The sequence below is a fragment of the Canis aureus genome, chromosome 5 (assembly GCF_053574225.1).
Source record: "Canis aureus isolate CA01 chromosome 5, VMU_Caureus_v.1.0, whole genome shotgun sequence".
NCBI lineage: Eukaryota > Metazoa > Chordata > Mammalia > Carnivora > Canidae > Canis > Canis aureus.
This window is the reverse complement of record NC_135615.1, coordinates 25,701,020-25,715,526: the sequence shown is the minus strand read 5'-3', so window position 1 is coordinate 25,715,526 and position 14,507 is coordinate 25,701,020. Positions and strand designations below refer to the sequence as shown.

Here is a 14,507-nt window from a genome sequence, read left to right as displayed (position 1 = left end):
TTCCTGTGTATTCACTCAAATATCGGGAGGTGAGGATAAAATTGGCCCAAACGGAGAAAAGCAGAGTTACTCCCCACCCTTGAGCAGCCCTCAGAGCACCAGGGACGGAGGAGGAGACAGGCCTGAGTGGAGTGAATGGGATTAGCTGGTGTCTGCGGGGTTGTCTAATTAGGACGACACACTGGCTCCAGGCTCTTTAACAGCATTGATTTGAATGACAAAAAAAAAAAAAATTAGAGAATAGACTCCCTCACGGTAAGGAACTCAAAGCAGAGTCCGCAGGACCTCTGCCGGCCAGCCCCTTGTTAGCCAGGTTGGTATTTGCTAGATCAGCCCGCAGGAGCTCTGTCCTCCGGCCGCTCCTTGCTGCCCGACGCGGCATTTGTACTCAGAGGGCTGGTCCTGGCACCTTGTGCCACTCTTCCAATTCACATCTCTCTCCAGTCCCTTTAGCCTAAGAGCTGAAGTTATGAGAGTAACAAGCGTGCTGAAAGTAAATAGAAACCTCCCCCTGTGCCATCTCCTCTGGATGGCACGCAAGAACACGGGGGGGGGGGGGGGGGGGGGGGGCGCTTCTGGCACTGGGTTCCTCGGTATGATTCCTAAGCATCCTTATCTGGCCCTCCATCCCCATTAGACTTCTTGCCAGTTTGGGGTTTTTTTTAGTCATCTTCCGCTATTTTAATGGCCCTCATCAATAGCTGTAATCCATTCAAGAGTTTCATTAATGTTTTCAGCGAGTTCTTCCCAGAAACAGATCTTTTTTAAATGTTTTAATCATAAAGGCAATTATGATGTCACCTCTTCCATTTCCTGAGTTCATGTGAGAGTTAACACTCTATAAAAGTGTTGCTTGTTTTGACTCCGTATTCAGGGAAAATGTGGCACGGTCAGCAATCATAACAGAGCGAAAGAGCAGCCAGGATACAAGGGAAAAAAAATATCAAAGCGTGCTGGCCCACGTCCAGTTCACATCCCTTAATAGCCAAGCTCCAGCTTAGAGACACGGCCCTCACGTCAGGCAGCTGGAAAACACTCTTCCGTGGGTGGAGACCCCCACGACATGGGCTCCGCTGAGTGTGTGCACGCGTGTCCGCGTGCCGCTGAGGCTGGCCCGGTCCTGCGTGGCGCCTCTGGGTTCTTGGCTGTGAGGGGAAGGGCCTCCCGCTCCCCTGTGCCCTCGTGCCTAAGTAGCCCGATGACTCTCCAGCTGCCTGGGGACAGAGCTGGCTGCTGGAGCCATCCCCCGGCTCCTCGGCCCAGGAAGGGGACTCAAGTGCACCGAGGTCACAGGCCTGTGTGGCTGACGGCCCTCGTTTCAGAGACAGCCGTACTTGCCAGTAGCACCGTGCATGGCGTCAAGGTGTCCGGTCTGACTGTAGTGCCTGTGTGAAGTCTGCTCACCGGCCTGAGGGAGCGACGGTGCCATCGTGCAGGGGGCCGGGGGGGGGGGGGGGTTGTCGTACGTTCACCATTACGATGACGTGTCACTTCATCGTTCCGTTCTGAATTTCCCGTTGGTTTGATCGGTGTGCTGGCTGCATGCACTTGCTGTTGTACTTGTGTCAAATGATTCTCTAACTTCCTTCGGAAAGCACTAATGAAAAGTGCTATTTCTCTTCTCTATTGTTGGGTTTTTTGTAAAGTTGCTCAAATGCTCTCAGGTATGGCGGCTCTGAATGGAGGACTTGGCGCCACGGGCTTGACGAATGGCACGGCGGGCACCATGGACGCCCTCACCCAGGCCTACTCAGGGATCCAGCAGTACGCGGCGGCCGCCCTGCCCACTCTGTACAGCCAGAGCCTGCTGCAGCAGCAGAGCGCCGCAGGCAGCCAGAAGGAAGGTACGTGGGCCCGGCCGGCCGCCAGGGCGCTGCTTCCGGAAACTAGGCGCGGCCGGCGCCCGGGGGGACGCGGCTCTTCGCTCTCGGCTCTCCGGGGCGATTTTTTTTTATTCTTTTTTTCCCTTTTAAGAAACTCAACAGGAGTCTGAATCCCGTCCTCTTCAGACTCCTGTCCTGCTACCTTAGGTCCTCACCCGCAGTGACAGGTAGCTCCTGTCCTCAAAAGCCTGGCGGGACGCCCTCTCCTGAGTGGGCGGGGACCACCTGTCCCTCCCCCTAGCACCAGCTCCCCGAGGGAGCCCACGTCTCTCGGGGCCACGTCCCCCGCCCTGAGGCTGGTTAGCTGCCCTCCCGGGCCCGGGCTCCAGGGTCCGGATGACACCCACCCCGCAGTGAATCGGGGCACGTGACTGGCTCCGCCAGGGAGGCAAAATGAGTATCAGGAAGCTACTGCTAAGACTAAAGCCAAGCTAATTAGAAAACAGTTACCAAACTAGTCCAAAGAGGGAGAGTTTGTCCTTTCCTTTCTTCCTTCTGCCCTATTCCTCCTTAGTAGGAATCGCTTGAAAGCAAACCCTGCAACATATTTATTCTCTTCCTGACCAGTCAGAGTAGGGGGGGCCAGAGGCTCGACCAGGGAAGTACTGCTGGAGACGTTTTTTAAAAATCTCTTTCCCTCCTCCTTTATCCTCACCCTACGTTTCTAAACTGTTCTTGTCGGCATCCTTTGACTTTAAATACGATGTTGTATAATTGAGTATTTTTACTTTGCAAAGTTTCTACTTTACAAAGGATAGAGCTTTGAAGATACTCTTATAAAGGATAATACTTTTTTCCATTTATAGAAAAAAGATCATTAAACATGAGAGCTATATGAAAAAAAAAACTTTTTTTTTTCATTATTTCAACTTTCTCTTTATTCTCAGCTGTGACTGATAGTATAGATTTTTTAAAAACCTGCACAGCTGTTTGGGCAACCGTGCTTCCCTAGGCATGTGGAGAGCCGACGTCATAAATACCATGATTTCCCAAAGAAAAACCTGCATTGAGGTCCCTTTGTCGGGGGTCTGACTACCGTGGTGACTGTGGGAGGCGGCGTCTGGGAGATAATGGTGTTCTCAGGAGAGAACATGAAAGCCAGTTCCCTGCACGATTTTTAAAGAATGTTGGCTACTTCTCCGTTGTCCAGCAGGGCCTCGGAGCGAGCGACGTGACCTGTGTCGCTGAGAAACACCAGTCACCAGTGGACTCAGCATGCAGTGATGCAAGGATGAAGTGTGGGCCCTGCAACAATTTTTCTCTGTTGCTTTACCGCAGCCCACTGTCCCAAATTCCATGCCTTGACTTTTCGGGATCGCCGGTATGGTAGCTAACCCTCTGGGATTAACGTGAAAAATGGCTGCCAACCCCAGGCCATCTGGTCTTTAGGTATTGGGGCTACCAGTAGAATGGCTTAGTGTCGGATTCTTTTTGTGTTGGTGGCGGTATTTTTGGTTCGTTTAGTATTTTTAATCATCTCCCACCTTACCTTCTCATACCTTTCTTCTGCTCACCTTCTTTTCGCCCAGCTGATGTGTGCTCAAGAAATTTAATTTTCAAAGCTGGTTGGTTATACTGGGAAGGAAAAAAAAAAAAAACCTGATGAATTTCACTACCAAGTACATTTTTAGATTTTTCTGCTCTACGGTTTTGTCCTTTAGTTAAGAGCTAAAAAGCCAAGTTGATGCATTTAGTCATGTACTCTCATACATATTTTCCCACAGGAAAACGAGCAGGGCTAGCTTTGTTTTTCGTTGTTGTTTTTTAAAGTGGCTTTGATGTTTTCCCCAGCTAAATCTTCTGAAGGGTTATGGCATCCCCCTCGACCTAAATCCAGGAAAGCTGACCACCTTTCCTGTCACTCCTAAATACCTTCTGACCCCTGTCATCCCTTCCCAGCCTCCTTGATTTATTTGCAGGGGGCCGTCATGCACACACAAGTAGGTAGAGCCTTGGGAAGCCTAACAAGAAGCTGGTAGGTGCTGGCAGCTAGCACCAATACCCTGGTGCTCTATGTCAGACCCAGTGCCCTATGAGAAATACCAATTGTGAACACCCAGCCAACTGGGACCAACACTACAACAGAGAACTCTAGTAAGTTACATTAACATGTCCTGGGAGAAATGTGAGGAACGAATGATATGTCAGCAGGTTTTTACTAGAGGAAAGAGTGAGGTGAACACATAGGTGGGCCCCTCAGAAACGTGTTTTTGTGTCTCTACCCTGGGTATCTATGGCAGCAGCCACCCTCATGGGGAGGTTTTCCACATTGAGTCACCTTTTTCTCATTTTAGCGTTCATACTTTGCAAACTCAAACTATTTCTGGGTAATGAAAAAACTTGAGGGGGGGGGACGTCTACACTAGGAGATGCTGGTGGCACTTCTACCTGAGAAAATAGTGAATAAAGGACAAAGCCACCTCAGATTTACCTTTTTCATATTTCCTGGGTCCGTGAGGGTGGCACAGATGCAGTCGGAATGCACAGGGTTCTAGAATGCCAGGGCTGTCCAGGCACAGCCCGTAATCTGACAGTGTGCGTTAAATTCCATTTCTTCCCCAGGCCTCAGGAGTTGAGATGACTTCACAGTTCAAAGTGGGCCCCATAAATCCTCCTGTGTACATCTGGACCGTTTATGAAAGCTGGGTGGTGCCAGATTTACCCAGTACACACATGGCAGAGCCATGCATGGCATAGCAGCACTCAGAACATCCATGCCCAGTGTCTTGGTTTTGCACCTATTTGTGTTAAGTTTTGATTTTTTTAAGAATTTTTTTTAACCGGGAAACATTTGGGGACCTAAGCCCTGCATCTGTATCCCTTGAATCACAGACTGCCTCCTTTGCACTGGAATGTGGATATGTCCGTGGGAATGGTGAGCGACATAGAAAGTTAAAGTGGTCATGGTGACAAAGAAATGCTTCGTCTCTGTGGCTTCAGAAATTTGCCTCCAGAAGACTTCCTTGTGAAAAGTCCCACACGTTAGAACACTATTCGGTTTGACTCTTCTTTACAAAGATGTTTGTAAAGAAATACTCTTTTATTACAAAGTGATTTTTACCCCAGTTTTACTTTTCTTAGACCCAAATAAGTCACCACCCTCCCTATCCTCCCCCGACCCGCGCAGGAACCCACTGCAACGGCTCCCCTGGGGCATCCCAGTGGGGCAGGTGCTTCCACTGGATGCCAGTTCCAGGGGGCAGCTGCTAAGGTTGCTTCACCAGTTTTGTGAGGATCCACATGTGCCCCCTCCCAGACAGCAGGTCCAGAACTTAGAACATCCCTGAGGCATCCAGCCCTCAAGCCTCTCCAGAATCAGCTGGGGGAAGTTCTGTAATTACCCAGACAGACCTGGACCTGGAAAGCATCCTTGCCTGTTATAAATTGGGTGATTACCTCCCATCAGGTCATTCAGATCTCTTCCTTTTCACCTTCAGATGGCTCTTAGGCAGGTGGCTAGAGAGACAGGGAGAATGAAATGGGAAGCCATAGAGGAGAGCTTACTTCTCTCACCAGTGTAGCTAGAGGACCTCCCCTGCTCTGCCCTTGCCACTTGTTTCTCTGGAACGTGACAGCTGAGAGTACAGAGCTTGGCCAGGCTTGATCTATCACTAGCTCCTGCACCTCATGCATTCATTTTTGAGGCTAGTCCCCAGTGAGACAGTCCCTAGCACGGCTGGGAAACTCTAGCTACCTATTTTTCCCTGCCTTGACTCACTGCCAGTCATCTCTAAATAAAAATGATTATTAGACTGTGTGTTAAGAGATTTGGCAAATCAAAACTGGATGGATAATTAGGTAAATGATTGAGAAATCCAAGCAACATTACTGCTATATCCATTATTCTAAATTGCTGCAATTTGCTTAGAATACTCAGGACACTCTCGACTCCAAGAGATCGTATATACGTACAACAAAACACAGTCCCCCAGGAAAATCCCACACCTGCACTCTCCTCCCCACCTCCACCCCATGGGGGCCTCCCTCGTCCCCATGAAGAGGAAACTGAAAATATGTTACAGTTAGCAAATGTGAGCCACAGAAGACGATCAGTGAAAAGAAAGCTATTCCTGACCAGTGTCTCTTTGGAAATCAGGAACATCTGAAGGACAATTCCTGTCTTGAAAGACCTACGAGCACTTGACATTTATCCATCTATTCCATTCCCTTCTGGTATGAGAGAGGCAGGCCAATGCGTAGCCTATCTGTTGTTAAAGCTTTCCTAAGAAGAGGCCTGGAGAACTAAGAGGCGAAGAATACCTTACTCTGATTTTTTTTTCCTCTTTAGGTCCAGAGGGTGCAAACCTCTTTATTTACCACCTTCCACAGGAGTTTGGAGACCAGGACATTCTGCAGATGTTCATGCCTTTTGGAAATGTTATCTCTGCTAAAGTCTTCATTGACAAACAGACCAATCTGAGCAAGTGCTTTGGTATGCAAAAGAAACCAAGCCAGAATCTTACAGTACATTCCCAAGGGAGGAGTCATGGGAAGGAAAATGTGAATGGCAAATATCTGAGAAATCCAGATAGGGCCTTCCCTGGGTGGTGCTGTTCCCTGGTATTCTGGATCCATGTAAGCAGACTGCACAGAGTCATTTAATCAAACACAGAAGAAGGAGCTATATAAAAAGGAAGGACCTGGGAAATTCAACTAAATGCTTACACGTTAGGTAGTGTCGTATACTGTGCTGCTGCGGTGTCTTACTACATACATCTAAATAATCTTTCACGACAGAGCAGCAGCAGTTTCTCTAAGCCCTTTAAGTTGGAACCACAAGCTTGAGCAGATGGAAATATGATTAACAGACTATAGCATAGTTTAGGCTGTCATGGTACAGAATGGCATCGCAGCCACTTTGCCACAAATTCCATAGCCTTCTAGGTTCAGTGAGATTTGGGCGTTGTGGATATGAGTAGCACGTTGTACGGGGAGGCCTCATACATCCCCACAAACACACGGCTTCACAGTAGGGATGTGGCCAGGCGGCCCACCACTCTGCAGCTCCACAAGCGCAGGGACGGGTACCTAGGATGTCTGTCACGGTCACATGAAATGCTGCACTATGCTGATGTTCAGAAGCCAGAATTGGGGATGATAGACTCTGCAGGGCCTGCTTGGATGGCTGTCGAGCCCAGGAGATGCAGCTATTCAGAGAGAACACTGGAAAACCCAGGTCCTCGGCGGCTGGGCAGTCATGCCCTCCTTCCTCAGGGAGCCCTGACTCTGTTCTGGGAGCAGCTTGCCTCCCTGAGGGAGTAAGGCGTGCTCTCTACTTGCCCTAATGTTTTATAAATGGGAGCATAGCATCCATTACTTTTCAAGCCCTGTTGGTCCTCCAAGTGGTTTAGAAGCTAGAATGTTCACCATATGTGTTACTTGCTTGGCAAGTTCTGGCCCAGTTTGAGACTGAACCTCTGCCTTCACCATTCCTGCAGTCTACTATTCACAGAGGCAGTAGGCAGTAGTAATAAGCACAAGACAAAGACCTGGACCGGAGGAAAGGCAAAGAGAACTATATGGTATGAAGAAGAACATCAGAGGCGGTAGGAGTGGTACTCAAACTTAGTATTTGGCCCACTGGTCATGTGCCGCTGGTCTAAAGAGAGTGTTTTGGCTTCCAAAACCCCATTATCGTAACGTCTCTCTAATCTCTGTGCTATCACCCAGGAAGATCTAAAGCCTGTGTTGGTAGGGGAATTAGTATGTCAACCATTGAAAGTCACTGTTTTTACCCAAGTGGAAAGGCTGTCAGCCCGAACCCATTACACAATCGCTGCTGCTATGACAAGTACATAAACCCCCTCGTGATGGTTCACCAACGGGTGAAATGGAAAGTGAGTTGTTCTATATAGGGTGTGTGTGCTTCAATAGGCACTTAGAGCTGGGAGCTTCCCTGCCCCAGGTTTTAAGCCAGGCTTTTATACTCCTCATCACTAAACAATGTCCTGGGCTTATTTGGAGATTGGAAAGGAATTGTGCTTCAAGGTCTGATTTTGAGAAAATACTTACTGCCTTGAAAAGAGATTCTATATTGGCCCACATAGACTATTTAACCAAAGTGTGATAATGCAGGCTGTACCTGTGAATGTCAGCAGACAATTCTATTTAGCACTGTGCACTGTTTTCAATTTTTATCAAAAGCCGCAGCATCCCATACATACCTGTTTTTCAGCTGGCCTCATTTGGGGGAGTCCTAGACTTGCTCGACATAGGTAGCCCATTCTTTCATGCTAACCTCTTGGCCAGGTTTCGTGATCCATTTCACCCTCGAGCCATTTCCATTCTTTATCATCTTGCTGCTTCTAGATAAAGACCCAGAAGGAAAGGAGAAAATCAGAGCCTAAGTCTCGGATTCAAGAGCACATAGACTGGGAATTAGATTTAGTAAAAATCTGTACGACCATTTCACAATACAGCCTGCCTAGGAAAAGCTTTTCTGCCTTATACCATATGCTCATTTTTATCAGCTGAGAACTCTGCTAACGGTATATTTATGTACTTTTCTTCCTCCTCTATAGCTTGTAGAGGAATTTTCTCTTTAGCTTTAGACTTCAATAGCAAGTAGATAGTTGAAGGAGCTTAGTATATATAGCACCTTCTGAACAGCTGATTTTGAGAACTAAAATTCACTCTGTATAATAGCTTCCTTTCTACACCAGAACTAGGGACGGTACAAACTCAACACCTTTACATCAGCATTACCTAAAGAAGGCTTTGCATGTACCCTCCCACCTCCACCAGCATTAGAACAAACTATGTGATCGGACTTTGCAGAGCACCACTGGCTCTTTCAACCGCATGCCTTCCGTGCCATTTTGGTTGTGAGAGTTAGTACAGAGAAAGATCCTGGGAAGTCCACTAGGATGGCTCTTAAGGCCTAAGCTATGCAGACTCTTTCTTCTTAGGGGGTATATGGTAGCAATTTCCAGTCTGTTGAATGCAATGGATCTTGGGAGGTGGAAGTTGAGATATTAAGGAGAAGGGGCCAGTATTTTCCTTGGGTCCCTAGACTAGAAATAACTCCAAAATGGTAAAAACCCAAGTACAGAGTATTCTAGAGGTAATTCACTAACTGACCCCATCCGACAGTTGAACAGGGTGGGCTATTGGCTACAGATGGAGAATTGGAAGGAAAGCCACGGTCTTTGCAGCGTACCATTCCCAGCCCTGCCTTTAAACCTCACTTGGTTGGGATAGGTGAGCCTCTGGGGGCCCTTTGACCCCAGAGTATTTATACCTCTGCCCATGAGCACCGTCTACTTTGGCACCAGGGGTTCTCTTAGGATTGGTTCGAAGGGGCCTTAAACACAAACGGACTTGGCTGAAACCAGCAAACAGGCCAGGAGTCTGAGATTGAGCTTCTCACGGAGGAGGGGTGTTGTGGTCAGGATAGCAGATTCCCAGGCCCACCAGCCTTCTTCACTGCCTGTCAGTGGATAAGCCCGGTGGGCCCACAGCAGGTGCACAGCCGCACAGAGCTGCACTGCGCCCATGGGAGGCGCACACGCTACCCACCACGTACAGTTACACTCTCCAGCCACCCCGTGACATCCTGCCCCCTCCTCTTGCCTCTGCGGCCTCTCCCATGTTGATTCCCACCCTGCTTCCCCTTGTGTCTTGCAGGCTTTGTTAGCTACGACAATCCGGTGTCTGCACAAGCTGCTATCCAGGCTATGAATGGCTTTCAGATTGGCATGAAACGCTTGAAGGTGCAGCTGAAGCGCTCCAAAAACGACAGCAAACCTTACTGATCCTAACCCCAGAGGCTCCCTGCTCTTATTTTAGCTTTCTTAGGGTAAGTCCCACAAGCCAGCCTGTTCTCAACAGGAAAGGCAGAGGAGGACCACATTGCCAACTTTTACCAAGAGAGACGGTTATTTTTACAATAAGGCCTCCATGTCCCCTCCCCCTCCCCCCACCCAGTTCGCCATAATTAAAACTTGGGCTACCTTGTTTCTATCGAGTAAAACTCCTCTTCCACTTGTGCCACTGTATTCTCCTTTGTTTTGCAATTTGAATCTCCTTTGACCTTTTTTTTTTGTTTTGTTCTCGTTTTTTTGCTTTTTTTTTTTTTTTAAAGAAAAACACACATAAATAAATGACATCTTGAGAATTTAAAAGGCAAACAAAAGGCTAACGTGCAATTCTAACTCTGAGACCCCTGGTGCCCCAGAGCACTGCCTGGAGAACTCACCCCTCCTGTCCGCGCCCAGCCCCTAGGAGGGCGCCAACCGTTTAGAGGCTAAGGTGGTGACCTAGCGCGAGAGAGAAGCCAGGAGAAGCACTTAAAAACAATACAAACGTCTTTCCACTACATTTGGTTTGTTTTAACAAGTAGGATTTTATTTTAGGGTTCAAAGAAACATGACATTTATCGGTCAGATTATTACACTGGTTGTCTATTTTGTTATTGTTTTATTTTAGTTTTTAGAAAGGATTAATGTAAAAAAAAAGATTTAGAGATCTGTTTCTTAAAGCTACAGGGTTTAAAAATAAAATAAAAATGAGTGAAAATACTTGATGTTTCTTGAAAGATAAATTTAATAATAAATAAATAATACATAAATACATAAATAAAAAAGAAAGCCACAGGCCTGTAAATTTTATTTGTAAAAAAAGCATTTCTATTTTTGTACAAAATTTTTACTGCCTCAGAAATAATGGAAGTTATTTATTGCCTATTGTTAACTTATTGGGTACCTAAAGAGCAGTTCTCTGTGCTAGCTAGATCCTTTTGAAGTAGTCTCTAGAGGAATCGTTCTAGGAATGGGCTTTTTTTCACCGTTGAACCCTAGGCCTACAGTTCATGCTTTTCCCTCTTGTTGTTCGTATCTGTCTGACGACTTTGTGCGTAGCTTCCATGATCTATCTAGTTTATAGTTCGGCCGTCTGACTCTCCCCCATATGTTACATCCGTTGAAACTGGATCCTCCTCCCCTCCCCTCGCCAGCCCCACCCCAAAACTCCCGGAATCCATCCCCTCTCCTCCTCTGGATGGATTCTCTTGGGGTTCCATTGTGCTGTGGATAAAGATTGTAAGAAATGCAAATTACGGGAATGGCTCTGTAGACTCCCCGATGACCTAAGATTTGCATTAGTTTTTCTCCTGCACCCTTAAGAGTGATTTTGTTGCTGCTGCGTAGATTCTGTGTAACTTTTTACTCTCCCTTGTTTTCTCCCTAGACATCTTCATGCCCGTTAGTTCACCGTTTGCCTAGCATGTCCCTGTGGCGTCTCAAAAAAAAAAAAAAGTTTCATCGTCCCGTCATTGTTTCTGATGTCTTTCTGACCTCACATCACATTTGGTTCTCCTACTGACCTTTGATCTAGTTTAACCTTTGAAATTTGCATGTGACCTCATCTAGCTATGAATTCTGGGAAGTCAATGTGAAAAACATTGCTGCATTCATGCAAGACTGAAATTTATTATTAGACAAATTAATCATAGGAAAAAAAAAAAACAAAAAAAAACCTGTGGCAAAAACGTTTCTTTCTTATTTTTTTTTTCTTTTCATAAAACAGACTTGAAAGTATTATACAGGGATTGGCATTCTTCCCGGTCACTGGTAACAATAGCAATATGTGTCCAGGGACACAGAATGTTGGTTTCTAACAGACTACTTCCAAAAACAGTTTGAGAAAAAAAACTGTCTGATTTTAAGTCTCTAGAGGTCTGTAATAGTTTTTACATTTTTCAGGCAGTGTAAAGTTTTTTGATAAGGCCATTTTAGGTGGCTCACTTTCTCATTAAGATATATATATAGAACCACTTTTTGTAGATTAGTATAAGAAAAAATATTTACCCTGTTTTGGGGCAAATGCTACCTATTTGTGTCACCTTTTGCTGAACTGACTCACAGTTAGACAATCCATGGTTTAATGCACATGAAATTACCTATATTTTATACTGTTTCAATGTACAGGAGAAAGGTTACTGTAAACTGTGTTATGTTGGTGCTTCTGTGAATTAAGTTGTGGTTTCAATCATGAGTCTTACGGTCTTAATGTTCTCTGTTGATAAGACAAGTTTAGAATTGGTTTACTTAAAGAATTTCAAAAAAAAAAAAGTTTGCTTAAAAAAAAAAATTTCATGTGAGGGGAAAAAAAAAAAAAAAAGACCCTATTCCAGAATAAGTTTTGTGTTGGCTTGTAAAGCATTGATGTCATTTTTTTTTTATTATTGTGGACTATTTAGATGTGTTTGTGTTCAGCAAAATGTGATTTTTTTTTCTTTTAAAGAAAAAAAGTGAAAATATATAGTGCCAAATTCCAAAGGTACTTCCTTCCTAGAGCTTCAGTGTGTTTCTTGTGAGAAGTAATTTGATAACATGGGTATTTTATTATGTGTTTTGTATAAATCCCTAATATTTAAAAAACAAAAAACAAAAAAAAAAGAGGTTAAAAAGTTTGTTAACTTGCTATCCTGTGGTCTTGTTGCCTGAAATTGTTATTGTTTGTTATTTCTCTATGATGTTTTTTGTAAGACATTGTATAAGTGCCCATGTCTCACTTTTTTAACCGCTCTGCACATCAATGCTGTGACGGCAACCTCACGATGTATTTCCTTCATAATATATGGAAACCTCTAAGGTGAGAAAGTTTTGAACTTCTAACCCTTTCTACCCAGAGCTGTCTGGAGCGTTGGTAACTTTTTATACCATTGTCATTTTTGTTTGTTCTGGGGTGTTTCTAATTTGGATCTCCTTCCCCCCCCCCCCCCCGCCCACTCATACATCTTCTCTTTTGAGTTTTTTTCTGTCTGTCCTACTTTTTTACCCATTGGTGGAGATCCAAAAAAAAAAAAAAAAAAAAAACCTCCACAAGTCAAATCTGAAGAGAAAAAAAAAACCTATTTTCATCCTCTCTGGGTTTTTTTCCCCTACACTATTTTTTTCTTTTACTTTTGATTATTTCTGGTCATTTTTTCTTTTTTAATAATGTACTGCTGAAATTCCTTCTCTGGTATTCATTTAAAACAGTTATTGGGTAAGCCTTCTTCTATGGGGGATGTTAGATTCAGCACCTACATTAACCTTAAATTCTATATGCTTTTGAGATCAGGTGTAGGGGTATGTTCTAGTTCAGAATATTTTCATATAGCTTCCAGTTAAGCGACTGCGACTTTGTGATGGGGTAGTATTTTGAGGGATTTTTGTTTCTTAGTTTCTAATCAGCCATTGTGCTGGGCATTCGCTGATCCCAGTAGATACCTCGGATTTAAGCAAGGTGTCTGGGGTTAGAAGCTGATAGTCCTTTCTTTCCCTTTTTTGTTAATTTTATAAATTGAAATCATTGAAAGGGGTCTGACCATATAACTCTGTTCTTTACCACTGACCAAATACCTAGCACCAGATCCTGCTGCCACTTTGTAAAGTGCCATATTACTTTGACTTCATGTTGAACAGATCTCTTGCTGTCTTGACAAACCCCAGTGTCATCCCTGAAAACCCCAACACAAACTCCTGCCTTCTTGAAAGCAGGCCCTGGAAGCTTCTTTGTCTCTAAAGGAGTTCAGAAACTGCTGGCTCCCTTTCCTTGCTCCTTTTCCCACTCACCACTCTGTTTGGTTTAATGTGTGTGTGGACGTGATAGCCCTGGGATGGAAAGGACTAGCCTCTAATGATGCAAAAAAAAAAAAACAAAAAAAAAAAAAACAAAAAAAAACAAAAACAAAAAACAAAAAAAAAAACACAAAAACTAAACACAAAACAAGTTTCCTTCTTATAGCACATGCACTTAACAATGAAATGATTTGTATTATCCTCACACGTGTTTACTACTGCTGGGGCCTTCCTTCATCCTTTGAGGGCTATTTTGTACTTCCTGCAGCAATCAGCTTAATACCAGGAGTCATCGCACATCTCTCTCACATACAGCTTAGGGTGGTTTGCGGACGCAAAGAACACAAGAGAACACCATCTGAATTTCAAAATGTCCTCCTCTCCTTTCACCCACCTGCATCTCCCCAAGAGGAGCCTGAGTGCCGGTGACAAGAGGCTCAGGATGGGCACTTCACATTGGGTGTTTCTTATTTTGCAGGCAACCAAAACAGTACATTTTGGAAGAAAGTTTTTGTTTTTTTTGTTTGTTTGTTTGGTTTTTTTTGGTTTTTTTTTTTTTGCATGTCTGCATTGTTTAAAAGCTGACCCTCCTCAGAGACAAACTGTCCTTTTATTCACTTTATCTTTTAATATCAAAAGGAAAAAAAGCTGCAAGGGTGCAAAGGGCCTATGCCAGAAGGAAAAACACACAGGGAAACTGCTTTTTTTAAAATCAAGTGTAGAGAATAGTCATTTTTACACTAAATTAGAGAATTGTGATAAAATGGCAGTCCTCAAAGGCGTAACAAGTTCATCTTTCTTTCACCATAGGGGTTATAGTTCTTTGGCTTGTGCTACTCTGGACTCATTTTACTGTTTGTTTTTATTATCTTAAGTGCTAATTAACAAGAAGAAATAAAATTTTAAAAAAACCTGTAGTTTCATTACCTTTTTGAATAATGTCATACAAAAAATGTATTTGTGTTTTTTTGTGCTGTGAGAATTGTTGTTTGTAGATTAATAATATCATTTTGTTTAGAATTACAAAATAGTTTTTAAATATTGTCTGAGAAAAGCCAAA

General features: G+C 44.4%; 1 protein-coding gene and 1 long non-coding RNA gene across 20 annotated transcripts in view; one reads left to right on the top strand and one right to left on the bottom strand.

Moving 5' to 3' along the window:
- The window catches only part of LOC144313862 (uncharacterized), a 48,174-nt gene that overhangs the window by 5,032 nt on the left and 28,635 nt on the right, over positions 1-14,507 (bottom strand). For all 4 annotated transcript variants that reach the window (XR_013379483.1, XR_013379480.1, XR_013379481.1 and 1 more), the window contains exons 2-4: positions 8,048-8,188; positions 5,280-5,339; positions 3,398-3,458 (exon numbers count right to left, since the gene is read on the bottom strand). This is a non-coding gene — a long non-coding RNA (uncharacterized LOC144313862). The remainder of the gene's footprint in view (positions 1-3,397; positions 3,459-5,279; positions 5,340-8,047; positions 8,189-14,507) is intronic.
- CELF2 (CUGBP Elav-like family member 2) overlaps positions 1-14,507 on the top strand; it is an 814,981-nt gene that overhangs the window by 797,494 nt on the left and 2,980 nt on the right. For 12 of the 16 annotated variants that reach the window (XM_077897256.1, XM_077897248.1, XM_077897253.1 and 9 more), the window contains 3 exons: positions 1,647-1,844; positions 6,172-6,315; positions 9,510-14,507. The exon at positions 9,510-14,507 is cut by the window's right edge and continues 2,980 nt beyond it. In XM_077897256.1, coding sequence (XP_077753382.1) covers positions 1,647-1,844; positions 6,172-6,315; positions 9,510-9,637 — 470 coding nt within the window. In that variant the 3' untranslated portion in view covers positions 9,638-14,507. The remainder of the gene's footprint in view (positions 1-1,646; positions 1,845-6,171; positions 6,316-9,509) is intronic. The other 4 variants (XM_077897254.1, XM_077897252.1, XM_077897247.1 and 1 more) reach the window with 3 other exon arrangements.